The sequence below is a fragment of the Ischnura elegans genome, chromosome 10 (genome assembly GCF_921293095.1).
Source record: "Ischnura elegans chromosome 10, ioIscEleg1.1, whole genome shotgun sequence".
Taxonomy (NCBI): Eukaryota; Metazoa; Arthropoda; class Insecta; order Odonata; family Coenagrionidae; genus Ischnura; species Ischnura elegans.
In genome coordinates, this window is record NC_060255.1 from 66,318,772 (window position 1) to 66,346,664 (window position 27,893).

The window sequence follows — 27,893 nt, forward strand, 5'->3', positions numbered from 1 at the left end:
ACGATTACTTTCCGTTCGACAAGTATAGTGGAACATTTCAGGTTTTCCGTGAATCAGCTGCTTTGATCATTTATCCTGGATGGGCAGTAGTCGAAATTCATTTGACGTACAGAATTATTTGATGATTAGTTTTTTATCAATTTACTACTGCATTTTCGGGTAACGGAAACGATGAAGTTCGGAGGACTAACTGGAAGAATTTTATTTCGGATGTGAACCGAAATTTAAAACGTAAAAGAAACCAGCAATGCTTGAGAGGATTCAAGCGTCGTATTTTAACAATCCGATGTATATGCGAATAATTTGTAGAATGTTCAAATACTTGGAGTGAAAAGAGTTACTATAGTGTTGTTATAAACATCTCAGTACCCATATAAATATTGAAGGAGTCTCGGAGACACCGAGGTGGTGAGTAGACATCCCGTAGTACTTTTGTTTTGGTTTTCCTGCCTTTGCAATGGCTATATTCCTGTCTGTATTGATTACCTGGACTTGCATTTTTCTAATTGATAAAATGTACCCTTACTGTGGATATTAGTTCGGAAGATTATCGCTTTTTCTGGATTCTCATTTGAAGGAATTTTTGTTTAAGGTCCACTATGGCGCAAATTCAGCGACTCCCAATCTATGGAAATCGCCCCTCCTGTGCTGAAAGTTCCCGTCTGGAGGAAAGAAGAAATCGTGTTCGTGCATTGCGTTTGGATCGAGCTCGGAAGTCGGACAAACCAGATGATTTTATGTGCTATGAAGACAGTGATGACGATGAATTGGAAAGCACTCATGTTCTCAATACTTCGTTTAGTTTTGTGGATTACATTCGGAGCCGTGAGATGGGCAATCAACGATTGGAACCAATGTCAGTTAGTTCTGAGTATGGCACAAGGCATATGCTTACACACGAAATGTTTAAAGAGCACACCGTTTCATTGAGAAGCATGAACAAAGTATTTTGTTCTCAATGGCTCAGTGACCGACAGGTTGTTTTTGGAACCAAATGCAATAAGGTAAACGTTTATTTCATTCTAACGAGAGAAAATTTAATGCAGCATTCAATTTTTCAAATGTTCCTCTTTGGTAAATCTTGATCCAATTCCTACCATAAATTCTCTGCCACCTCTGAAAATGTTTATTGTCTTAGGTAGTAGAGAAGTGTTGACCATCATTGACTTCTCTTATTAACTTTAGGCTATCTTCAGCCATTTGGTGGCTACCTCTCAGAGTGTAATGAATTCAGTTATTTTAATTTAGCCGATTTCGATGTATATGTACCCCTCCTGTTTGTTAAAACTTAAAAGTTTTATTTCATCCTTTGATTACTCTGTCCTGGATAGAATAAAATTGTATTTTAGTGTATTTCCTTTGTCTCGTAAGAGTAGGAATAGGAAAATTTATGCTTAGTTTTTAATTGCCTTATGTAAATTATTTATTTCTTATGTATCATTTTGCCTTTTATACTGTAAATGTGTCCCCATTGTCTTTTCAATTTCATTTTTACGTTAGAATAATGTACGGACAAGCAAACTAAAAGTACCCTAATTGGAAGCTAAAGCGTTGAGGCCAGAATTTCAGCGATGATGGTCAAATATCTTGGTCATTTTTGGGTACTCAGTAATGATAATGTTATCCATTCTGTTATCATTTGGATTGTCTCTCGAAGCCAAGACACGCTGCTGTTGTATCTATAAATGCCAAGAGAAAAAGGGCTAATTATTGTCGCATTTATGGCAGTTTAGTCTCGTTGAAATTATTTCAAAATGAATTGTGAAGCCCGAAATAAGGATTTTACCTCTGTAATTTCTACTGATTTGAGTATGCAGCTAGTTATACCTTCTACGAAAGTGTCAGAGGGCATATTTACTCTGTTTTCTGCAGTGGCAATGATACTGTTCTGCTGGTATGATGATTCATCAATCAATTACTATGGGGTGTTCGGTTGATATTGGGGTCATTCACTGAGATTCAAAATTGCAATATGTGTTAGAAGAATTTGGTAGAAGTTTCAATGAAAAATGTTCTTAATTTAGCCATTCTGTCATAACCTGTAAAGGAGGAAAGCATGAATTTTGCAGCTCACTTTTCATGAGTTAGCGATGTCATCAGTGTTGGTTCAATCATTATTGGCCAAACTTTGAGGAATATTGTCATCTTAATCATAGTAATAATGACTCAGTAATTTTCCAAAGGATTTTTATTTAACCAAACTGGTTTCGACACTAATTGTGTCATTCTTTAGGGTGCAGCATATGAACTTGTATAAATATGACTCCTAAAAGCTTAGGAGTTGCACCCTTGAGAATGACCCAGTGTTGAAACCGGTTAGGTTAAATAAATGTAGCATGAAAAAATTACTAGGTCATTATTTTTCTCATTATAGTTCTTGTTCATTGACTCATTCAGGACGAGCTTTTCATTGAGAGAAACAATCTTTCACATGAGTGCAACTAACCACATGAGGCTGATGCGAGAAGCTTAGGAGTAGCCAAGAAATTGATCTGAACTGGTGATGTCATCAGCTAATCTGTGAAAGGTTTAATGCCATTGATTTTTTTGCGTCAAATAACATGAGAAGTAGGTGATGGATTGAGAAAGGGAAATATAGCTCTCTTTATTTTGGAAACTATCTGAATTGACAATAGATGAAAATTGATCAACAAGTCCTTTTGCCCCAGTTTAAGTTGTTGTTGCTTGAGGGATGTTGACAGTCGAGTAATTGTCTGGTAATTTGAAATTCGACTAGGAAATCCAGGAGATAGCTGGGAATGTCGTTGAGCTGTCAGTGAAAATGTGTGATTATAGTGTCATTCAGTTTTTGAATTTTCCTAGACTGATTGTCATGCTATCTTGAATTACATTACTTTATACAAGGACTCTGGTTTCAGCAACTCATTGTAATTTTTTGGGAAGATGCTAGGTGAACTGAGTTGTCTAAAGGTGGGTTGGTTTATATTAACTATTTGAGAGTGTTACTTACTGGTGTTTTTTTTTGACATGAATGTACAATAAGCCTTCATAAATTCCTAAGAAGAAGACTGAACTACTTACTTTGCCACATTAAGAGAAATGATGGTCTTATGAAGACAATCCTGGAAGGGCAAGTTGGTGGGAAGAAAGGCGAAGTAAGGCCCAGAATGAATTACTTAGTGTAGGGTAATATGGATGTGAAAGAGAAGAATTACGTAAATATGAAAAGTTTGCTCTTAGGAGATCAATAAGAAGTCAAGTGGATAAGAAGGTTATCGTTTTCCTGGCTGAGAAGTTGCATCTGACGATACCTGAGTGGCTTATTTATTTCTATTTAAGCTATCGGTGTAAGAAGTTGAGGAAGATTTTTACATAAATTTTTATTTTCATTGAGTCTAATATCTTTTAAAGAGGTTAGAACTGAGTTTTTTTTATAAATGATTGGTAGAAAGTAGTCAAAATTTCTTGTTTAGGTCATTTGACCTGATTATATCCCGACCCATAGAGTGCATCATAGTCTTTAATATAGTGATTATTCCAGTTCTGTAATAGATTGTGGGCTAGTTGCCATTGTTTCTCAGAAAGATTATGGGTTCTTTTGTGTTAAAATGGTAGTAGTTGGAGCTTTTTTCCTGTTTTCCCACCAAGGCGTTTTCTAACGTCGGTCCCATGAAAAACTTCTCATAAAGGTTCTACTGTAATTGTTGACCTATATTGAATATTCAGTCCTACCACAACAATATGCCAGAAACTATTTCTTATATTTGTGCTGTATATTTTGTTCCTGAGTGGCATGTTTCAAATGCTGCTTCATATGTTATTTTTCAGCTAATGGTGTATGATGTGGCGACGCAGAGGTTGGATCGAATCCCATCGCTCCAAGGGAGGCTGGGCTGTGGCCCTCCCGAGCAGCAGTGTGGCATCCATTCTGTACAGATAAACCCTTCGAGGACTCTGCTAGCCACTGGGGCAAGGAACTCGTGTGAAATAGCTGTCTATCGCCTCCCCACCCTGGATCCTGTATGTGTTGGAGAGGTGAGCATGCTCTGCCTAATGATGAGTTACTGTCTGTTGCAACATTCTGTCCATCTCTCCTCCTTTGTGACTTTAAGTGATGAGTTGATTGATTATTTCTGGATTTTAAGAAAGCTTTTGACAAGGTACCTTACGAAAAACTTTTATATAAATTGAAGTCCTGTGATTTTAAAGAAACAGTGGTAAACTAGATACAGTGGAACCTCGTTAAAGCGAGTACGGGCTATAGCGACACCCCCGCTATTACGAGAGATAGCCGATGCACCGTCAATTGACCCTATAATAAGCGTGTTAAAAAATTCGTTTTTACGAGACCCTTTCGGTGTTGGCTCTCGCCATAGTGAGGGTTTCACCCCCGGAAGACTTTCATCAAGACTCCTTAACCTCTGTAATTGCTAGCGATCTGTTAGAAATGAAGTTAATGGAGTGCTCAGTCTCAAATTTATGTGGTAAATTGTCGTTCGATAAATATAATGGTGAAGAAACAATGCTTTGCATAATTTTTATTCAGTGCGGCGTTTATAAATTGTTTGAATAGTTAGTCGTTATTTGAGTTAGGATATTTAGTGATGCAAAAAAACATCGCCTTTCGTCTGGATTTATGCTTACGTTTATCGGATAGATGTTTATCTGTCGCCGCACCACTCCTGTTCCTGTATATCTGTTCGCAACAGGTATATTGGCTATTATTTACTCCACCTCCGGTAAAGCGACAATTCGCTATAGCGAGTGTTTATTAGTGCACCTTGGGGTGTCGTTATATCGAGGTTTCACTGTATATGATTTTCAAAGTTGTTGAAAATTTTCAAAGTTGTCAAAAATTAGTCGCGCCATAATCGCAAATAAATAGTAGCGTATGAGGGCAAAGCAAATAACTAATTTCTAATGAAAGTCAGCTGAGAAGAAAAGATACAATTTTATAATCGCAGCACCTCACACCTGGTAGTTATAAATGGCATTGATGATGATGGAAAAGCCTTCGATTGAATCATTGGCAGAGAGGTAGATGGAGCACCTTACCCAGACAGACATGCGAGAAGAATTTAATTTGATCATTATTTAGTTTTTTCTATCTTCCTTCTGCTCAAATAATTATTTCTGTTTATAGAGTGCCTATTTCTAGCGCTAACACTTAAAAATCTTTTTTCTACACCTGCATTACGTGGCATCATTTTAAATCCGGTGAATAATGAAACCTGAAAGCTAAAGAAGGGCAACGTATTGAGGTATAATGTTCTAGAGTTCATGAAAGTAAACCAACATTGCAAAATTTTAAATCTACACAATATTTAGAAAATAATCAGCCCTAAACCCAAGGTATTTCTGGCATCATTTAAGTTTGTTGTTCATGTTTAGAGTAGGTTAACAAAACCAAAAAAAAGGTCATAATTTCAGATTGATGTCAGGTTTTGGCTCAATCTTTTTGAATAATGAGGAGATTGCTAATTTTTTAATCCCATGAACAGAAAGTAATTTATTTAAAGACTTGGTGTTTCGTTTTGTTTCCCCAATGTGCGATTCATACTTCTTAACTTGGCTGAAATGATTAGGGTCAAATACGGAATAGGGTAGTTTCCTTCATCAAAGAAAACGAAAGTCATTGATTGCGATTCGTTACCCACCATTACTGTATTCATAATATACAAATCATTTCGTTTTAGAAATACCGGTTTAGACGAATTGCAATGGTCCATTTTTATCCTCATTTGAAAAGGGCCAGATTGGTGACCATGCGATGCCACTCCACGTGACATCACAGGTACCTAGTTTCTATAGGAGAAGATAGGAGTTATACATCGTCTGAGGTTACCAATGCATGCATGAGGTGCAGTGCTCAGGGAAACATGTCTTAATAATCACTTATTAAAACTGGCTAAGGTCGGAAAGTTTTCTTCATTTGATAAGGTATTAATAATCCTTATTTAAGCCAAGTGCTACCAGCCAGCAGGGTACTCAGCTACCCGCTAGCAGCCTGCGTCGTATCAGCGCTCAACTTGCCTCAAGGTCACCTCACAAGGCGGCAGCGGGAACCAGAAATACGTCACACGGAGAGATTTCCCGACATTCATACTTCCGCGTCGCGTTTTCGCACGCTAGAAAATTTTCACTTTTCATTTAATCGCGAAAAATAGATATCGTCATTTAAAAATCTAAAAGCGTGAAATACGTACTCCAGGTGTAATAGTCTTTCGATTTAGGCAATAAAAAAATAATAGGAAACCACCCTATTGGTGAGGCAGGTAGCGCAGCCATATCTTTGCGTGAAGAGAATGGGAGGGCATGCTAATCCGCCAAGTCTAGCAAGAACAGTCTAAAAATATGTGAAGCAATGACGAAACACGTGTCTTAGCCAATAAAATTGATCTGGATAACAAAGTTTTCCTCTTCATTTCCTCAATGATGAAAAACTTCTCAAGTCTCTCTCCAGGTAGAAACCCCCGTTGCCGGTAAAAATGAATCATGCACTTCACACAGTCAGAAAACATTCCATGTGGGTGGGGTAAGAAAGAGTGGGATGGGATTTGCCTGGTCGAGGAAGTGGGGGCGGGATTAAGAGAGGTGCAGTGGGTGGGAGGAAGAGGGGTGGGTAAAGGGCCTTCAGCCTTGCCTGAGACTACGGGCCGTATTCTTAGTCGACCCTACATATCCGTCCCTACATAACAAAAGGCCCCTACATGCGTTTCTCAGTCGACCCTACATAAGTGGTGGGGGGTAATTCCGTCGTCAAGTTCTCTCAAATGACGTTGATGATGGCGCAGCGCCAATTTTCCACTCTGGTGGCGTAATGGGAACTAACTAAGAAAAGACGTCCGATAATTTTTGGGCGTATTGTTAGGGTAACAGCTCAAGGTAAATAAACAATCGGTTTCGTCCGCCAGGTCCTGTCGGTACCTTAATTATCGCTACAAATACTCTCATATCGAGCCAAAAGTAGAAACTAATTGTCTTTAAATTACTTTAAAAGCAGTCTGTACAAGATAGTAATAAGTACGGAGCAAATATGAGCATTGACGCGGGAACTTACGCTGCATCATCAAGGTTCTTCATCCGCTTTCACCTTCCGTAATTAAGTTTATTATGTGGCAAATAGTGGCTTGAAAATACGTTTTCCATGGTTATACAGGGTTCCCACTCAACCGTGAAAACCTTAAAACCGTGAATTAGCCGTGAATTTCCTCTACCGTGAAAAAACCGGGAAATAGCCGTGAATTTCGTCTTAAAACCTTAAAAATCTCTCAATCTTGATAATAATACCTTCCCAGAAATTTTCATCTTCGTTCGTAGCTAGCGCACTTCTATTCATTGTGGCGAGCATCGTCGCATGCGGTCGCATGGGTCAGAAAAGCGTGGGAACGAATGTTGCCTGAAGAAAAAAACATCTTTCCCCAGCGCAGGCCTTTTCTCTCCCCCTCCTGAAATATGACACCACTTCTCATCACCTTGTTTACTTTCCTCAAATGGCTTGGTTTCCCCTCTCTCGGTCACTGCTTAGTCCCCCTTCCACCCAATTAGACTTCCCACTGGCTGCAGCGACCACTTTCGAAACTAAATCTAGATGGCCATTGTGTCGAAAAATTTGAACGTTTATTCAACACCCTCAATCCTATGACTGGAAGACCGCTAGCCTTGACAACCTGCCATGCGCTGTGGACACTACGCTCCCTGCATTTGAACCGGGTGACAGCGAGCTTTTGGCGTGACGTTACTAATTCTCGCGCATTGCGGCCCTGAAAACGAGAGAAGATTTCCGCTTATGGCAACACAGCATTACACAATTGTCGCATGCGTCGACCTGGAACTTGCCAGTTTTACGTCGCAACCGGAAAGTTTGTGTGGAGTTATTTACTGTCGGTGGTGATCCAGTTCCTCCGCTTTGTGCTATCTAAGGTAATGCTGTCGTTTAAGCCTCAATGCCGTCGCGATATAAACTGCTACATAGTCTCACGAATACAAGGATCAAGAACTTTGCTATTTCCTTGATCCTTGTATTCGTGATATTATGGATTTCCACCAAGTTACGCCCTCTACGATTAATTATGCTACATAGTCGTTCCATTTTTCCCAGAGCAAAGGTAAGAAGGGAACATGATTTGCCTCTGATTAGAGAGATCGATTCAGTTTTGGTTTCAGAGCATTACGATAGCAGAGAAAAGAAGTCATTACACTGCCGCTTTCAAAAGAAAGTTATACGGTGGAACCTCGATCTATCGTTCCCGCATTGATCGTTCGCCGTTTCTGGTCCCAAATAAAGTTCCTTATAGACAATTTAATTTTTTCCCGCATCTATCGTTCCCCGAAGTATCGTTTCTCGCATTGATCGTTTGAAGATCGCGGTTCCGACGCAGAATTTTCCCGCATCCATTGTTTGGCGAAAATGAGACGAAATAAATACAATGTGTCATTTATGGCTAATAAGGACAAGCACGTAGTTGGAATCCTCCCCAAGAGATGGAACTACCATTGGGAGAAGCTCAGTGCCGTGGGAAAGTAACATTAGCGCATTTCTCAAGAACCTTTATCCCCCTCCATTCACCATTCGCCTCCCCCCTTCTGACGCTTTCCTCTTCTTCAAAATGAAAAAAAGGTCCCAGATGGCGCAGGGATCGTATTACGAAGACCTTAGCTTCGAAAAAAATATCGAGTTACACGAGAACAATAGAAACGTGTTTCGCGCTCCCCCCTCTTCTCACCAACTGACCTTTTTCAGCCTAACTGCTTCGAAGTTCCCAGTTTATGGAGGTCAACTGCTGCATGAATCACCTATTAGCCCAAAAGGTATCTAACAATGATATTCAGTAATTACTATTATGCTTTTATTAGATTGAAATGTTAGTAATTTGCACGTTAAAAAAAACGAGACCACACATGACGTATTTTAAGCAAGGAAATGATGGAAAAATACGATGGTGATTTTTGGCGAAACGCGATATCCTCGTAGCTGAGCTTACGGCAGTTAATTCGGCATTTTGTTCCGAAAACATGATACCAGGTTGTTATCAGTTATCAATTTACGAGCTATACTACTACTAGTAGTCTCACTTGTCAGAGTTACTGACGAAGGGATATCTTCTCAGGATTTTTGTTTCTCCCTACTAACAATCCGAATTCATCTGATCATCTGGCGCTACGCTAATTAGAAAAGAATGGGCATCTTTAGGGTAAAAAATTTCATGGCGCAGTCATATGGTCACGCTTCGCCCTCTGCTGTGTGCTCTGCGTACCCCCGTACGCGATAGCATCAGTTCCGAACTTCACCTCGTACGAGTGGTTCCCTACTTTCCGGGGTGGCTGGACTTCGAACCACCGAGTGTTTTCCATGTGGGTTTAATAAAGTCATTTTCACTAGTTTAATTTTAGTCGTCTTCCGACCATGGCACCTCCGAAGAAACTATTGTGAACTTTAAGAGATGGACTGAAAATAATTGAACATGAAGAAAAGAATCCGGGCTAGATGCGCGTGAATATTGCAGAGCGCCTTGGGTTGTCCGCTAGCACATGACGTTAGGGGTGGGGGTAGAGTGAGCTACCTGGAGAAAACAAGTAGAGATATGAAGGCGAAGATCCAGGTGGGCGTGCCGCTGACGATTAACGCAACATTGTTCACGCTTTACACACTACCGTAATTGTATTAAAAATATATTCATTAGACAGGAACAATTCAAGTAATTGACTATTTTTGGCATTCGTGATCCACCTCACAACCAGTCACTGCACCGGCGAATGCGGTTGTTTTAGGCACAACATGCACATTGCTCTCGTGAATACGTGTACTGGAAATGGTGTTTGATGGATAAGAATTTTTACATCTGACTGAAATCCATAATAGCAGTGTAAATGCCGAGTGGAGAGCAAACATTCAGAATTTTGAAAGAGATATGGGTCGAATCTACTATATGACGTATGTCTTGATAAAGTACTACTATTCCTGTTATTATCTAAAATATTGTTTTGAAACCTTTAATGAATTTCTTAATCACTCGCCAAAATCCTGCGTTTCCTGGGACATAGGCAATCTAGCAAAAAAAATTAAGCATTGATCGTTTTTCCGCATTAATTTTATAATCGTATCGTTATTAATAAAGAAAAGTTGTCCCCTAGTGGAGTTCCAAAAAAGTAGGGTAGTCTTAGAATCGTGTTCGTCTTAGATTCGTGCTAATACGGTGTATGAAATTGTTTTTCGATTTATTATGTTCTATTAACAATTTTCATAAAATATTTTCCGCTGAATAAGAAAGAATCAATTTATTATATTCTATAAACAATTTAAATAAAATATTTTCCGTTAAATAAGAAATATTGGTGTGGGGGAAATTCGGTTACTGTGCAGTAATAACAACGTGTGCAAAAAACAATCTCTCAGCAAGGAATTAAAAAAGGACCTCGAGTGTCCGGACGGAAGAAGGTCCGAAGGGTATTTGGCGTCCGGGCAAGAGCGCGGTTGGGCTGGTCCTTTAGTCGGCCCTGAATTTTGCAAACGATAGATCACGTCATAACAGATATCACTTTTCATTGTGGCGTTAACATTCACAGCGTTTTTCGCGTACGTTAATTTTCTGTTGATATACGGCCACTGATTTTCTTATTGTTGGCTTATTAACGGACCGTGAATTTAGCAAAATTGAGACCGTGAAAACCTTAAAAAAAACCGTGAAAACGTGAAAAATAACCGTGAAAACCTGGAAAAAGCCGTGAATTTCATTGTTCAGGTAGAGTGGGAACCCTGTTATACGTAAATGAAGTATTAGTTCCCAAAAGTATACCAAGTGCCAAACGTGAAAAATATAATTATATATTCGTAGAAACAAAATGATGTGTACCGCTATATTGTTCTTGTTGGTTCAGTCAATTTTATAACTATTTAACTTGGTGGTTATAAAGCGGTAGTATTATTATATTTCCGTTGTGTTACTGTACATTTTAAAATGGCTTGTGTGAGGTCGTCTCCCTTAATATCCATTGTAACGTAGATTCTTTAATCGTAGTGATCAGCAGACGATATTTGGCGGCCATGTTTTTGTAGGGTGTAGGGTTGGTTCGGGTACCCTACATCAAATAGGGCCCATTTAGTACCAAAAACGGCCATATGTAGGCCTTGATTTGGCGTATGTAGGGCGAGATCGGTTTATGTAGGAGTTGATGACGTATACAGGGTCGACTAAAAATACGGCCCTACGTTTGGGGGCCGTGTTTTTTTATCACGCACTCAAGCTCCGTCACCAGGGTGGGTTGGGAAATGATAGGGAAGGGGATAAATGCTAGTGGAGGGGGTTTGGGATGTGTAAGTTGGGTGCCAGGAAGATCAGCCAAAGGCGGTAGGAGAGAGTAAACAAAGGTTTTGGACAGAAAGATCTCTCGGAATGGGGAACGGATAGGAGTGTTACAAGAAAGTTCTTGGTTAGAGTTGGAAGTGCCTCTTCATTACAAGTAGCCTGCAAAAAAAATAGGTGTTAAACAGAGCCCAATACTTAAGACACCCCCCTTCACTTTCATCTTCGTCGTCACTGCTGTCATGTGTAGTAGTCCCGGCCGCAGCTTCTACTCCGGTGTTTGCTGCTTAGACACTCACTAGGCACCGAATGAAGCCCTTCACTCACTCTCTCATGAATTTAGTTCAAGCCCATACTTTACAATTCAGCACTTTCAGGATGAAAGACAGCCAGACAACGCCTCCCTCGTGGATAGGTAGCAAGGTAATTACATGAAAACTTAATGTGCAGAATTGGCATATTACCATTCAAACTGGCAATAGAGGAGCCATTTTGCCCTCAATAAGGGCTGGTGTGTAAAGTATTATATCATCTGTGGTATCCTTACTACATCTCCCCACATAGTCGTTGACAACCGCAGTATTTTCCCCGACCTTTCCCCCCTCCAAAATGTAATGTTGTCTTTAAATTAAAACTTAAAGATGAAAAATATTTCCTCTATCATTGAGTGACTGAATTCTCTTCCTTCCTTATATGTCCAACTGTTTATTTGTAAAGTGGTGTCACGAGATCGCTTATTTATAGGCAAGAATTTTGAAATTAGAGCAATTTTCTTGCTATTAGTCAATTATATGACTCTACTACGAAGTGTTATCGAAGCGATGTTTACGAGTATGCGTGCAAATAGTAAAATTTTCTCAGCCACAATATTTTTACTGAAATCCTTCTTCTCCTTGATTCCTACCTTAAGTTTTTAGGTGAACCCTTTCCCTCCAATGTTGCTCTATCATTTACGATTTCATACCTTGAATATCATAATCAGAAGCACTGACTTTTTTGCTGCTTTCACCGGAGTAACTAGTTTTTTTGATAAATTTTGGTAAATAAGGTAAAATTTTATGGATCAACAGCTATTGCCATTTTAACTTGAAAGTATCTGTAATGTTACAGAGAAACTGCTGAGGAGAGCTTCCCATCTATTGCAGAATTGGAATAATAATTAGATTAAGGGATGTGCTGTAGTAAGTGGGTCAAGGTGTTACTAAATCATAGAAAAAAATCATCACGAATCACTTTGAATGATATTGGACATAGTCACAATCATTTCAAAATCTTCCACAACTTTGAGGGGAAGTGAATTAAATAGCAATTCTTCATTTGGGTACCCTCATTTAAGAATTCCTAGCCAGGAAAACTTGTTAAGGGGGAACAGAATATCCAGAAAAATACAACCTACAGGATTTAATTTGGGACTTAACAATCAAACTTCTTTGAGGAGAGAACTCTTATCTGTGTTCTACAGTAAAAATTTTGTGAAAATTATAGAATACCAGCAGGCCACCCGGCATCGCTCAGAAAAGATAGTACTCAGAGAACTGGGAAACTTGGAACTTGGAGTTCATGGTCACATAGCAGGATTTTTAGGCACGCTGAATAGCTAACAATGGAAAAAACAATTTCTATATAACGTTGATAGGATCAGCTTATACCCCACTCCACAACATTGATCGCTATGCGTGTCTATATGAGTGCAGACCAGAAGCGTCTTGTGAACTCATACCCCAGCAAAAAGGTTTGCACCAAGAGGATTAATTGGTGAGTGAAGTATAATATGAGTTATGTTTTCCCTTTGAGCGAGTGAAGAGATGTGACTACCCAGCAGGATGTCCAACCGCTGAAGTTGCATGATGTGACGTAACAAATGATAATGAGAAAATGACATAAAGGACACGTTGGATGCTACTGAAAATAGCATTATGGGATTTGGGGGTATGAGATGAACCTATGTACTAACTTTGGTCGCAATTTGTGCAGCTATATGGAAACATATAGTTGGCAGACAAACGGACATCCTCTTTTATATATGTATATAGATTTTATGAGCTCACACCTTCTTTCAGGAGGCCCACCGTGATTGGGTGTTTGACATGTGCTGGCTCGACGACCAGTTCCTTGTGTCTGGCTCCCGAGACACACACATGGCACTTTGGAAGATTGAGGATGAGCCAACGGGGGTCAAGGAAGAGCGGCACAAGGCAGCGGGCCATGTATGCCGCTCAAGCGGAGAGTGGCCCAAGGGTGGGTGCGGCCAGGAGGGTGCCCCCTTGCAGGAGGACGACGAACAGTCACCCAACGGCGCGACTAAACTGCACATCCCGTCATACCAGCACATCAAGGCGGTGGCCGTGAAGGAGTGTAAGGCAGCACAGAAGGTGCGATCGCTGGCTTTCAATCGCTGCTTTGAGGAGATTGCAGCCCTCTCACTAAACGGCTACATCCACATCTGGAGCGCCTCCAACTTCAAGCAGGTACAAGCTGTCAGGGTTGGCTCCTTGGCTGAATGTCAGGTTTTTCTGGCAAAGACTTATGTGGGGATGCATTTGTATGGTTCTTTTGTCCCCAGTTCCACCGGTCCTTGAATTTAGAAAGGTTTGTTACAGGCAGACGTGTAGCTGGGGGAGGTGGGGCATTTGGGTTTGGGTATGAACTAAATACCAGTTTACACAACATACATACCAACCAAGCATTCCCTGAAACAAACGTCTAGTTATGATGCCTGGCTATAGGCCAGGGTAATCAAATACAGTAGAATCCTGATTTAAGGTTTTTCAGGGGGGACAAAATTTAAAACACTAAATGCGGAAAAACACTAAATGAGGACCTGCCATTTTTTCAGGTTTTAGGGTCTGTAATGATTGGAATGGCTTTTTATGAATAAACAATATTATTTTAAGTAACTAAAAGGTGCTGAATGCAGCAAAAAATTCTTTAATGAAATGTTCTCTGCCCTATGAAGGTTGGATAATACTTTTCAGGAATCAGCTAAAAAAATGGGTAGTAAAAATAAGTAATGAGAGGATGACAATTGTTTTAATGAAATATTTTAAGAAAATTCTAATAAACATCAACTTAAAAGCATTCCCACACAGATTATTATTATGGACATTAGTGATTCCATTTTTATGCATATTTCAGTGGTCTCGATGAAATTAAGAATTTTTTCTGTAAAAGTGACATGTTGGTGACTATAGCATTTCTAATATAATAAGAAAATGTGTAAGTAGGTACTCGAAAAATCATGAGGAATGAGTGAAATAAAGGGACAGCAGAAGATCGCTAATCCGGAATTCTCAACTACCGAATATCTAGTAAAAGGGAGGTTTTCTGGAATTTTGCCAACTTAACGTTTTCTGTTGCCTCGGCGAAACAAGGGATTTATGAGCCTTTAAAAAGCCTCCTATGCGCACATTTTGGATTTCGAGGTCATCCAAAAAAGTAGAATCTTATTTTAGTATGCGTACAAGTCGATGGTGATTCAACTTGATGATAACGCCAGATTCGTTGTCATATATCCGCGGCCTTATGCAGGTCGAATGGAGCCGGGAGAGTTGCTTACGCGGCGCGCTGATCACCTTGACTCCGACTCGCCTATTGTTTCTCGGCAGCTTTTAATAAAATTTGGTTGGACCTTGAATAACGATTAGCTACACTCTGTTAAGTGAAAAGGTTTAATCTTCAACAGAACTGGATTTCATCCGAAAAATTGTCAGTGCCTCTGGAGTTTGGCAATTTCGTCAGGGTTATGATGTCGAAGTCAACCACCAAGGGATACCTGCCGGATTTTCGTATTTTTCCGTGCTCATCTATTCTACCGTGAGTATGCGGTGATTTTTTCCAGCATGAGCGATTTATTTAGAGTCATGGACCGTGATAGTTCGTCAAAACTCCGATTGTCATTCTCTTTTGACATTAATTAGCACCAGATAAATATTTTTGAATCGACAGCGATATTAACCAGCCGCATGTCGAAAAATTGGCTCCGGGATATTTAAATTACGATATAAAATAATGTTGTTCCGTAGGGAAAGAATGCTCTCACTCACGGTCATGACAGGGGAAACACTTCCTCTGTTCTTTCGCTGTTCCTCCGTGGAAACTGACCTTGGAATGAATTATAGAAAGAATCTTCTAGTGAACTGCGCAATTGATATTGGGCCTCCTCTTTTGAACAGAGAAAGCAGCCGACAGAAAAAATATTGGGCTAATAATCGACTGCCCGTAGGGAGTAGAGTTGAAAGGGGCATAAGCCATCAATTGAAAACATAACGAGAAAACCATTATAGTAGCGACCCTTGGAGGATAACTCGTGTCATCAGTCGTCACATATCATCGAAGTCAAGTTCAAGAAGTGAAGGATAAGGTAGTTCGAGGTTATTAAGGGATGACTTTGCTCCATTAGATCCGATCTGATACAAAAAAAGCCTGGTGTTTGGATCAGAAGGGGAGCGAAACGTTACGAGAAGACAAATCACCCAACTTGAGAGTTGAAGGTCGCAGCGCTGCGCTCGCGGAAGAAAGCAGTTGAAGAAGGGTTCCCCGGTAGATTCTATCGACTCTTGGTAAACTTTCATGAGACTGTTCTTGTTGATGGGCATAAATTCGAAGATCTGGATGAACCGTCATGAAAAAACGTTAAATCGGGCCAAAAAATCTTGAGCGGGACAAATTTTTACGACCATAAATGCGGAAAAACGCAAAATGCGGAAACACTAAATACCGATAATTTTTACATTGTCCAAATAGGGAATGAATCGGGACCCAAAAAAATAAACGCTAAATGCGGAAAAACGTTAAATGCGAAGACCTTAAATCCGGATCCGACTGTAATTTGCACCGCACAAAATCAGACGGGTCTGTGGTGAGGCTAATTTATCGAAATCAGGAAGCTCTCAGCGAGATCAACAATTTATTTGCAGAAATAAAATGCAGTAGAACCTTGATACATATGTTGAAATTCAAGGGACCCAAAAGATAGCGATTTCATTATTTTGAAATTGGTCATTGTAGAGCTAAATTTTTCACTAAATCTTCTATGATGTTGTAGCTTGTATTTTAAGTTTCTGTGAAGTTGACATTATTCATTAGCATTGAGGACCTTCTACCCATTAACTTTTAAATTATGTTTAGAAACTCATAAAGATACCTTTTTTCCATGATTTCCACGTTCTGTGAATGTTTGAAGACATACATTAACTCTTTTCCGAATGTTATGAATAAAATTATTTTTAGGAAAGAGACTATCAGTCATATTATTTGTTGGTGACAACATATGTGAATTTTTTTGGGGGTTGTGCTGTGGCACTCCAGCGTACATTGTTTTCTATGTCACATATTGGTAAGCAACAATTGAAAATTGAGCTCCGGGTAATAGAAAGTCCACAACAATAATTTAACATCCATTTTGCCTTCTAGTGCTGAGTAAATTTTGGGAGTTCTAGTGCTGGGTAAATTTCAGTTTTTGATCATAAACAGGGTTGTTACATGACAGGCTAATCAAGGAAAATTAAGGTGATTTGAAATGGGTCAGGGAAATCAGGGTAAAATTAGGGAATCTTGCCCATGGCACGAGGGGAAATACAAGTCATAACAAGCAAATCGTAGTAACCACCAGGCTTCTGGTTGGTTGGGATAATGTGTTTGACGCAGTTAGATTCAGCAAATTTGCCTTTAGTAATATAGTAGACCCCCCTCTCTATGATGGGTGAGGTATATGATAAGCTGAATTTGTGCATGCTCTTTGAAATTTTGCCGATTTTGTTTTCACTTGCACAATATGCCATCAATTATACATTTCAATGCCTTTTTTGTTTAGGAAATAAATTTATTAACATTGCAACAATTACATGTGCTTATGCTCCTTAAAATGATTCAACATGCCATGGAAGTTGCTTTATGATTGGTCTTCCTGAATGGATTAATATTGTAAAACAAGGTTAACTGTTATTTAACCACTAGAACAAATTATCTTTATGAGTTTTTAAAAATAATTTACAAGTTAATTAGTAGAATGTCTTAAATTTTAATGAATACATTGTGCATACTTCACAGAAACTTAAAATACGAGCTACAACATTGCAGAAAATTTGAAAAATACAACCATTATAGTAATTGTAATTGGAAAATTTAGGTTCTGATAACATTGCTATGTGTAGCAATGTTTATTCTTTGTTGCCAAATATTAACTATTTTTTCATTTTATTATTTCCTCCAACAAATCAGAGAAGCAAATTCCTCTGGCAAGCCATCAGCTTCGATATGTTTCTGTAATCGTAAATTTGACTGCTGTGTGAGCTTCTTCAAGTAATTAATTTTTAGGGCTGTGCAAGTCTTGACTAAATGAGATTTAAGCGCGATAAAAGTACCGCTGGACTCCCACTCAATGTCAAGGTTAATTTACTTGAAAAACCGAGTCTCGAGCTTGTATTTAAAAGTTGCAAGATCTCCATTGTGGAGGACATAATTTTTCCAGGCTTTTTTATTTTTACCAGTTAGTAAAGTAATATTGATTCCTTTAAATTTGTGTGACAATGTTGTGTATAATGCCACAAAATATCAAAACATGAATCAATATAACTGGCATTGCTCTGAGTACACCGTTTTACATTTTATCAAAAGAAGTCAACACACCAGTAATAGCAAACAGCCAATATTTCACACTGCTACAATATTTATATTCTTTATTTGTACTAGTATTATAATCTGGCAATCTTAAATACATTTTGGGTCTCAGGAATGAGTAGCTTTGTTTAAATAATTCTGTTTTGGGCCTATGTAATACAGTGAAACCTGTCTCAAGCGGAATCTCTCGGGCCCTTCACTTTTTTCCGGATAAGACAGTATTCCGCTTAACTCAGGGTCTGACAATTCAAAAAAGACCGCGAAAGTCATATCACGTCCATTGAATGCGTTGCCTAAAAGGTTGGTTTGACTCAAATTCTACACGTAGACGATTATGAAGTGATTAATTATAATTAAATTATAAAAGAACAGCATCGCATTATTTTTAAATAGTTTATTTGAAGTAATCAGTCATTTTTGTCTGTCTTTACTTTTTTCCTGTAGAATACAATTTTCTACGTTGCCAATGGCCCCATGCAAGATGTTAAACAAATCAGTGTAATCTTTGGTGAGACTGCATTCTTCTAATTCTTTTGACGAGACCAACATTTCTCTATACGATTTTTTATTTTCTTCACATATTAAGGTCACTTCTTCGTCGGTATCACAGATTTCCTCTTCTTTATTATTGGCTGTTAAGGAACCATCTTCATTGCTCGTGAGAAGATCGTTGTCGAAATCCACAAATCTCTCAGCACTCATGTTATCTCAGTTTATTACTTACTTCAAATTCGCTTAGATCCACCATTGGCTCCTAAATAGCAAAGGTCATATATATAATCCTGTAAATGCGTAAATATGCAATTACATTGGTGATATGTCAGGATGCAAATTATTTTCTTTACCTTCCTCGGGGATCAGCTCTGGCAGAATTCCAGCTTTGGCGAAAGATTGTTTAACAGTTGATGTTTTAATATCTTTCACTGCCAAATTAATCCAATTAATAGCATCCAGCACTGATACTTTTTATACCTCTGATACTGAATTCGCAGTATCTGCTGCAGCTAATAATGATCGCATCATGTTCTTCCTATATTGTGCATTCAGCGATCTAATTACTCCCTGATCCATTGGCAAAGTGATGCTTGCTGTGTTTGCCGGAAACCAGGCTAGCTTCACATTCGCCAGGTGAATTTTAGGGTAACAGGTTGCATTGTCAAGGAAAAGTATGACTTTCCTATCTTTCCTCCTCATTTCGACATTGAAACTTTTAAGCCACTCTTCCATGATTGAAGCCGTGTTCCATGCTTTTTTATTCTGACTCCATTTGACCTGTAGCTTCTCAATTTCAACGTTTTTAAATCGTGGTCGAGCTGATTTCCGGATGACAAGAGGCTTTAGGAGCTCCCCTGCCATATTCCCACAAATGAAAATGGTCAAATGCTCCTTTGAGTGCTTCCCTCCCACAGAATAAAGAATTAGTGTAAATAAAACATCATTGTTTGAATTTTTACACTAATTTATATAAATAAAACTCGGAAATGCATGTAAACTCTTGCAGTTGTCTCCTTTTACACACATTGATTTAGACGGCAGAGCCCTAAAATACATTCCGGTTTCATCTCCGTTGTAGATATCACATGGTTGATAATCTTTAATTTTTACTTGAACCCTACATTTCCACTCCACGGTTTCCATGTCAACGTCATTTGACTCGCCAACAACACTGCTCCAAACAACATTGTGTCTTGCTCTGAAGCTCTCTAACCATCCATTGGAGGCCTTAAAATCCAATTTTCCTAAAGAAACTGCGACTTCCTTGACCTTTTCTTGGACTATTGGACCTGACATTGGAATATTCCTCGATCTTGCCCGCACAAACCATTCCCAAACTAAATCGTTTATTTCTTCATATTCGCAGAGAGGCGTTTTCCTCTTTGAATGTAAACTAAGGCCTAAAATAATCGACGGAAACAACAATTATTTTATGGTGTGTCGTTTTGCAAACTATTGTGGCATGGGAAAAGAAGAAATATGTTTCTTAGAACCTACCTCTTTCAAATTCTTTCTTAATTTCGTCCTTCTTCTTAATTGCTTCGTAAACTTGAGTCTTTCCACACTTCAACTTCACTTGTATCTGCTGCAAAAATGGTTTGGCGGATTGGTTAAGAAAGGAGATAGCAGGAGGGAAGAGGGGTGGAGTATTGTTGAGCATTTGATACAATGTACGTGAAACGAAACGCACTGCACTTTACATTAGGGACGAGGGACATAAGGCACTGGAGGAGGATTAACATTAGGTTTAGGGCGACGCGGAAGTGCTGTGGTCAAGGTTGATGCAATATTGTCATAAGTCCCTCCTGCGACGTGATGTCAGTCAATAATGACGTAGACCATGGTGAACGTGCGACGCATTTAGCTGGTTCCGTTGGATTATTTTCTATGGAGATGGCTTTACAAAGCATTTTTAGTATTTTATTTCCTTACGGTAAAAATTGTCCATGGATTTTTTTCTTTGCAATTCCGCTTAACCAAGAAACACGTGCCCGGAAATCGATTCCGTTTCCGCGTTTGACAGTTTCCGTTTAACAGAGGGCACCAATGCACGTAAAACCCTATTGTGACCGCCAGGACCAACAAAATTTTCCGGATAAGACAGGTTTCCGCCTAACTCAGGTTCCGCTAAAGGCAGGTTTCACTGTATATAGAATAGCAATCACTGATACATTTGGTAGGTTGATAAATAGATAGATAGGTTGGTAAATTGTCATAAGATATTGTTACTATTTTGTCATCTAATGAAATGGATTTTATCTAACTTAATTATTGGTGCTTAACATTTGTGTCAAAATTTAAAAGTGGTAACTTACCAATCAAGTATTTTTAAATAATCTAACTACTGATCCTGGTTTTAGAGTGTGATGAAAAATTAATAAAATTTATCTTCACTATAGTAATTTTTTTAACAAAATTTTAGGAATCCTCATCTATTTTGATATTTGTTTATTTCAGAAACTTTCGCGAAAACTTCCATCTTCCCAGGAGAATGTATGCCTTGCAATTCAAGAAGGAGGCATGTATGCTGTGGGATGCAGGTCGTATACTCTACTGCTCGATGCCAGAACATTACAAGCTGTGAAGAAAATATCCACTCGATACAGTGGCTGTGGTAATTTGCCTAAGACATTTCTTTTCTTTGTTGTGAATTACTGAGTTACTTACGTAATGTCTGGTTTTTTTCCCAGCGAACAATGGCAGTAAAGATTTCTCGGGTTTTATATCGAGTAAGGTCCTTCATATCCCCTTCAGTCGTTTCAATGTGAAACTCGCCCATTGTCCTCAGGGATTCAATTCAGGGACAGGGAATCCAATTGGATTCCTGAATCCCTCAGGATCATGGGCGAGTTGCACATCAAAATGTGGGAAGGAGATATGGAGGACCTAACTCAGAGTGAAACCCAAGAAATCTTCCCTGCTACTGAGTTAACTGCTGTCCATTAAATTATTTATGCATCCAGTAAAAATGTCAAGTGTAGATCATCAATTTGGTTGATTAAAAATCAATCTTTGATATCATATCGTAATTAAATGATTTCAGCCTATTTCACAAAATTGATACAATAATATTTGAAATAGGTTATGAGATCTATGTGTTTTACCCTCGTATTTACCACTTCTTCCTGTGGTCCATGAACAAGGTTTGCAATGGTGTGCTGGAAAACTATCTTGCTTCATATAATCGAGAGTTAACTCTTATAAATAGTGGTTGAGACTGTGACCAATTATTTGTTAGTGAGTGTGAAATATTATTACTACATTTCCACTCATTCTGTGTCAAGTGCTGGATGTTTATATGAAAAACTACTCTTTTTTCGATTAGTTTTTTCACATATATCGAGGTAAAGAGGTATACATTGGCAGGAAAATGCCAGGTTTTACTTGTACATATTTTGATAAATATATTTTATGAAACAGGGAAGTCTTGTAAGAAGTCAGGAAATTCTGGAAGAGTTATTTGTTTTACTTTGTTATTTGGTTGGCCACTTCAAAAATGCTGAGCCAATCCTTGATTATTGATGTAATTTAAGTGCATTATTTAATACATGCATGAGGCATGCCTGGGAATGTCACATGAAATATTCTGCTCTTCCTCCTTAGGCATTCGGTCTGCCAGCTTCCAGCGGAATGTGCTCACCATCGGAACAGGACTGGGCGTGCTCATGTTTTTTGATCTACGTGCTGGCAAGTACATGGAGTCGAGCATCAACTCCAGCCGGACTGTCGTGATGAAAGCATCGAGAGGATGGGTGGTGAGTGGCTATGTTGCTGAAAATCGTGTCTTTTCAGGGTGTTCACTAATCTGGAAAACTAGGAATATGCTGGGAATTTGGCAAGTGTCTTGGAACAATCAGTTTTTGACACATAGCGTTTGGCAAAAGCTAGCCCAATGCATTGAATTCCTGTAACAAACGCAAAGCAAAGTGAAATGTTAAGTAATTTTTATTAGGTTTTTGTTCGGATGGTCGCTGAAATCAAAATCCTTGTAATGGAAGTACCTCTTCCAACTACAAGAATTTTCTTTTAGGCTAGTTTCTTTCCTGATGTTATTTAAATATGCACATACTTTTGGTGCTACCAAAGAATGGAAGATAAAGTGGATTGAACAAGTAAGTCATGAGGAAATACGAAGAAGATTGGTAGTAAAGAGGAGTCTTCTAAAAACCCTAAGTAGGAGATGGGACAACTTATTGTTAGTTGGCCACATAATGAGGCATAATGGCCTGATGAAAGGACATCTTAGAAGGACAGGTGGACAGGAAGGAGGGTGAGGGATGGCCCCGAATGAGTTTCATAAGACAGGTTATAAAGGCTGTAACAGAGAAGAAATTGGTACATCAATATGAAAATGCCAGCAGATACAATGGAGTGCTGTGTCAAACCAATGTTAGAATTGTTGACATATGCACTTGCGTCTCATGTTTGGAAACTAGTTTTTGGGACTGTTTTGTGTGCTGGGCTTTATTGCTAAGTCATTCTAGTTCGAATCAGGACTATTTTACTGTCGTTTTGAGGAAATTTAAGTTTCTCCTCTTTTGGAAGAGGTAGTGAATGGTGTCATCCATGATATTATGGTCAGGCTGATGTGATAATTCCTGAGCTATTTTTCTCAATACATTTTCATATGTTAGCTGAAGTTCAATAAAATAAATCAAACCTCATCTAATTTGGGTCACTTACATGTGTGTATGAGTTTCTATCATCTTAAGATGCTATGCAGAGCATTAAAATGACAACTTCACAACAATTTCTGTGTCAAATGAATGGTTTACGAGTTCACTTCGTGGAATGGTGACATGATAGATTCTAAAATAAATGGTGTTATATTTCACACAGTATTGAAAAATCTACTGGTTTTCACATTATCAGATCATTATGAAGAGGTAACAGAACGAATCGATAGACAGAAAGGGCGGTACAGCCAAGTCCCGATTATCCAGCTGTGGTTTATCCGTGTTGCGGATTATCTGTGCGTGCGTTCACATAGTTGACAGTTTAGTTTCCGACGTCACACAGTGGTTTTGCTGCATCTGTGAAAAATCACTGAGCGAATCTCTTTTCAGAATCCATGATCTTGTAGCCATGGATGGTGAGTTGGTGATTGGGAAGCTATGAAAATGGAGGGGGGGAAGGAAAGGTCATGCGCAGACAAACAACTGGTGGTGCGGGGATCAGTTACAGCTTATCTGATTATGGGGGTGGTGGTGGGTACAGTTACGGAGTACAGTGAGTCCTCGTTTAACATCACTTACCGTTCCTGTAAAATGTGACGATAAACGAAATGACGTTAATCGAAGCATAATATGCCATAAGAAACAATGTAAAAAGTGAATATCGGCTCCTAGACCTCACAATTCCTACGCGAAAAAAATGTTAGCGTATCATATCTGGGGCATTATTTACGATGGGAATGCCAATCTATTGCATAAATACGAGTTCCTCTCTTCATCGACGACAATAGCAGCAGTGATGTAAATCCTTCTCCATTTTTGTATCTTCCAGCATTTGCTTTTCGGCTTCGCTATGGTGGTCGCCTGGGCGAGCGTCGCCTGGGCATCAATCTCGCTGAAACATCGCCGCAGTTACAGGAACCAAAATTATTGTGATCTCGGCGAAGAAAGTGACGACAAAAACTCCGAGTTCTACACGGAAAAATGCCTTGAAATCACTTTTTAGGTTCCTGAAAACCATTATGTCAAGTAAAACCTAACGCACCTACGCAAGAATTCATTTTGCAGAAATTTTTGCTAAAACCGTAATCGCAATTAAGAATAAACACACCGTTTTACACTTCGCTTAGACTCACTGTATTACCGCCCACATAATGAACAACCTGCTACGCCCGCTGCTTCGCCTTTTTTTTTTTTGCGCGAAATTTAAAAGACTTGACGTTATCGTGAAGCGTAGGTGCGATAAACAAATGACGGTCTCAAAATTTTCGTGACGTTATCGCGAAATGACGTTAAACGGGGTGACGTAGAACGAGGACTCACTGTATACAGGTGAGGGGTTGGAAGGACTATGTCATTTAACACATCATTCTCATCTCTCTGGTCAATAATTTTTACCTTATTAGCAATATTTAGCCAAAAATGCTTTAGGCTGCTGTTTATGACTAATTATTTTCAAGGAAAAGAAAGCACCTGGGAATCTCTGGGACTTTGTTAATTGCTATGCTGTGAACACCCTGCTGTTGTAACAGTCAACTTGTGATATATTTATATTTTATCCTCTTACCTATAATTATTTCTTGTGTATGGGGAAATGCTCTGTGTAACCACTCAAATTATGCAAATGCATGAACAGAAAATTGGACCTATACTTAATCGTTTCATGCATTCGTACATGTTCTATTCTGGTCCACCAAAATTGTTATTGCTTTCACTCATTGTACACTCTCACTTATCCTAGTAAACCTTTGGATTGAATGACTGAGTATGTATAACCTGGTCATTACAGCTCGCATCTAACGGCATTTGTCCAATAGCTCTTTTAGTCTTAGCGTCACTCAAGTGAATATGCTGTATAAAGGTACATTCTATCACACTTCCTCTCTCATTCTCACATAGTTTCCGGATGATGAATTCCTTGACGTGATGCAGAATCTGAAGTACACGCCAGCCATCTACACTCACTGCTACGACTCGTCTGGTACGAGGCTGTTCACGGCCGGTGGGCCATTGCAAGCGAACCTCTATGGCAATTACGCTGGAGTGTGGCAGTGAGCTCTGCACTTCATGGCTAGCTGTTGAAGCTATGTGAACTATGAGCAAAACAATCCTGGCAGCTGGAAAAATATGCCCTCCCTTGGTATAATATTCCACTTTATGGCACATCAATGCTACACTTGCTATTGTGCAATATGAAATTTTGAAGAAGTACATGTCTGATTTTTAGGCTGGACTCAAAAGTATGTGCATCAATGGGAAAATCATGTTGCTGTTTTGTCTTTACCTTTCTTTCTGAGTTAATCTTGCGTTTGAAATCCCTATCAGTGTCACCAGAAAGGGGTAATGTGTCCTTGCCAGATTTATTTGACGTTGATGTTGGTCGTGTGTGTTTGCGTGTGCCCAAAATCGTGGTCTGCATTACAAATTGGCTGCTTGCAGGAACATTGTTGAAAACTGGGTGTACTCATTTTGGTAGTGATGTCCTAATTAAGTGTTACTCTTTCAATTCACTGCCATCTGTTAAGGGAACTTCATTGAGCTGTATGACACTTACATCGCTTATTTTTTAGAGTTAACTTTTGGTGATCATCAATTTCCCCAAAAAAAATCGAAGTTAGTCACCAAGGCTGCAAGTCCGAATTTGAGAAGTGTGCGTTTGCTTCTTCCATCACGCTGAGTATATTTGTGAGAATTTTTTCTGGGTCGATTGTGAATTATTTCAGTTGATTCTTTTTTCTTAGGCATTTGAGAGTATTTATTATATTGAGGTTGATCGGGCAGCTTTAGGTTGGTGTTCCTCATAGGAATGTCTTTTTTATGTATGCATCCACTCGTAAGAAAATGCTGTACGCAGTGCATTTGTAAATTTGTTTTTGACACTTTATGAGTCTGATATGTATACACTTATATTCATATATAGTATTGTTGATTTCATTATGAGCTAAAATCGTGCTCATTTTGAAAGTTGCATATATGATTTATAATTTTTGTTACTGAAAATTTTACTATATATTTTTAGCAAGGTTTTCTTAATGTCTAAAACATGAATAATTTCTTCGTGGCGTTTATTTTATCCAATCCTAGCATGGCTTTAATATTATAATATCATGAATTTGAAAACGATTTTGTTCATTGTAAGCCTTTTTGCTCTCCTACATTTATGATAAGAAAGAAAGAATCTCTCCATGGCAATTTAGTAATGGAACAATGCACATTCAAACTTATCTCCCACAGTGTAACTCATGTTTGTTCCGTTGCTTAAATTGTTCTGGTTGTATCTTACCTGAGCAAGATTTGAATTTATGATCGTATTGTAACTGTTGAACATTTGGTTCTCAGGTGTAAAGAATTCTTAGGCTCTATGAAAAGAGAGGAATGTACCCCATATGTCTTTGCTTTTGCAATCATCATCAAAATTTTGGTTAGCCTCTCTTTTTGAATCTATTTTAATTCCAAGAAACAAAGTTCAAATGAATGGTCAGTGCAATGCACATATATGCGGCGAATTTGACATAATTTGGCTGTTTGCCATGTTGCAGTTCTCAAGAACCTTATGTTAACAAGTCACTGACAGAATTGTTTTTTCAAGGTGTTCCACGTGTCTCTAATAGTCTAATAATGTTTTTTGTCCTTACCATTACTTTGAAATCATCAATGGAGAAATTGTTCAGCCATGTACAATGTCAGTTGTGTAATATTTACCCCTTGAGCATTCTAGGTATAATTTAGGTGTCATGCAAAATTTCTTGCAGGCCGGTTTGGCCATCGCAACGATGATGGTTTTCATTCTGTAGATGTGGTGCTTCCTTCAACACTGACTTTATGCAATTATTAAAGCATAATCAATCATGTATTTTGGTGAAGAGTTATAGACTCACTGTGGAAAGTAATCCTGAACTACACGTGTTAACTTCAGGTTAGCTATATAGTTGCAAATTTTGGTTTGAGAAAGGCCCACTGAGTGTATGTGGTGAGTTATTGTGTCCCTACAAGGCAAGGACTGAAGCACCACTAAGGACAAAGAAAGGCTTTAGGGAAAGGGACACTATGGCTGTCTCTCTTTACTCTCTCTGCGCCTACTAGTGAAAGTGTGGATATCTGGATGGTATTCAAAGGCAATTCCTACCCATTGGTGATGCTACCTGCGGAAGAAAGCCCATTTTTGTTGGCTTGCCTGAATAAATTGAGTATTATCCTTGGTGACAACTAGGTAGCATAAATGGAAAGTGAATGCTGATGATTAAATGAATTATTGCATACTTGTTCTTGTCACTAGAGAATGTTTGAAAGTAATTAATTTCACAAGAAATGCCTTCTCAAATGCCTTGAGATGGTATTATTGTTATTGTCTGTAAGTGTATGATCATGGAATAATAAGAGTGAATGGAAAATAATGTGTTTTTATCATTTGATGGTGTTCACATTTGTTCAAAAAGCTCCTTGATGCAGATTATAATAATTTAGAAGGGATCTAAAATAATGCGTACAACAAGTGACTGGCCAAATGCCAAGTACGCCACCTTAGTGTGTACGGTGTGCTAACTTAAATACATTTTTGGGGCATATTACCAAAGTGGAAGATGTTTTTTCACTCTATATTAAGCTTTCCCGTATTCTCATAGAATTCGATACATGCACTCCTGGTATTTTGAGTCCATTTTTGTCCTTCACGCTAACAAGATGATTCTTTAGCTTCGGTGGCAGTTTGTGAATGGTCTTCACCCTGCATTTCTAATTTCTGTATCAAATTCCATGTGAATGTGGGGAAGTTTTTAGGGCACACAGCCCAAGTGAAATAAGCCAATATGGCCCATGCACATGTGCATATTTAATATAACAAGTT

General features: G+C 38.7%; 1 protein-coding gene across 1 annotated transcript; it reads left to right on the forward strand.

Annotated features, from left to right (window-relative positions):
- The first annotated feature begins 14 nt into the window (after nt 1–14).
- On the forward strand, nt 15–27,444 carry LOC124166403 (DDB1- and CUL4-associated factor 12 homolog). Its single transcript, XM_046543928.1, has 7 exons — nt 15–408; nt 593–1,004; nt 3,790–3,996; nt 13,325–13,732; nt 20,835–20,991; nt 21,981–22,132; nt 24,950–27,444. Exons 2-7 carry the CDS (start codon nt 600–602, stop codon nt 25,103–25,105), a joined length of 1,485 nt encoding a protein of 494 aa, XP_046399884.1. The 5' UTR covers nt 15–408; nt 593–599; the 3' UTR covers nt 25,106–27,444.
- The last annotated feature ends 449 nt before the right edge of the window (nt 27,445–27,893 follow it).

Excerpts from the sequence above, each read along its gene's own strand:
- LOC124166403 (XM_046543928.1), top strand. The coding sequence starts at position 600 with ATGGCGCAAATTCAGCGACTCCCAATCTATGGAAATCGCCCCTCCTGT. Across the intron at positions 1,005-3,789 it reads TTGGAACCAAATGCAATAAG|CTAATGGTGTATGATGTGGC; the intron begins GTAAACGTTTAT and ends GTTATTTTTCAG. Across the intron at positions 20,992-21,980 it reads CACTCGATACAGTGGCTGTG|GCATTCGGTCTGCCAGCTTC; the intron begins GTAATTTGCCTA and ends CTTCCTCCTTAG.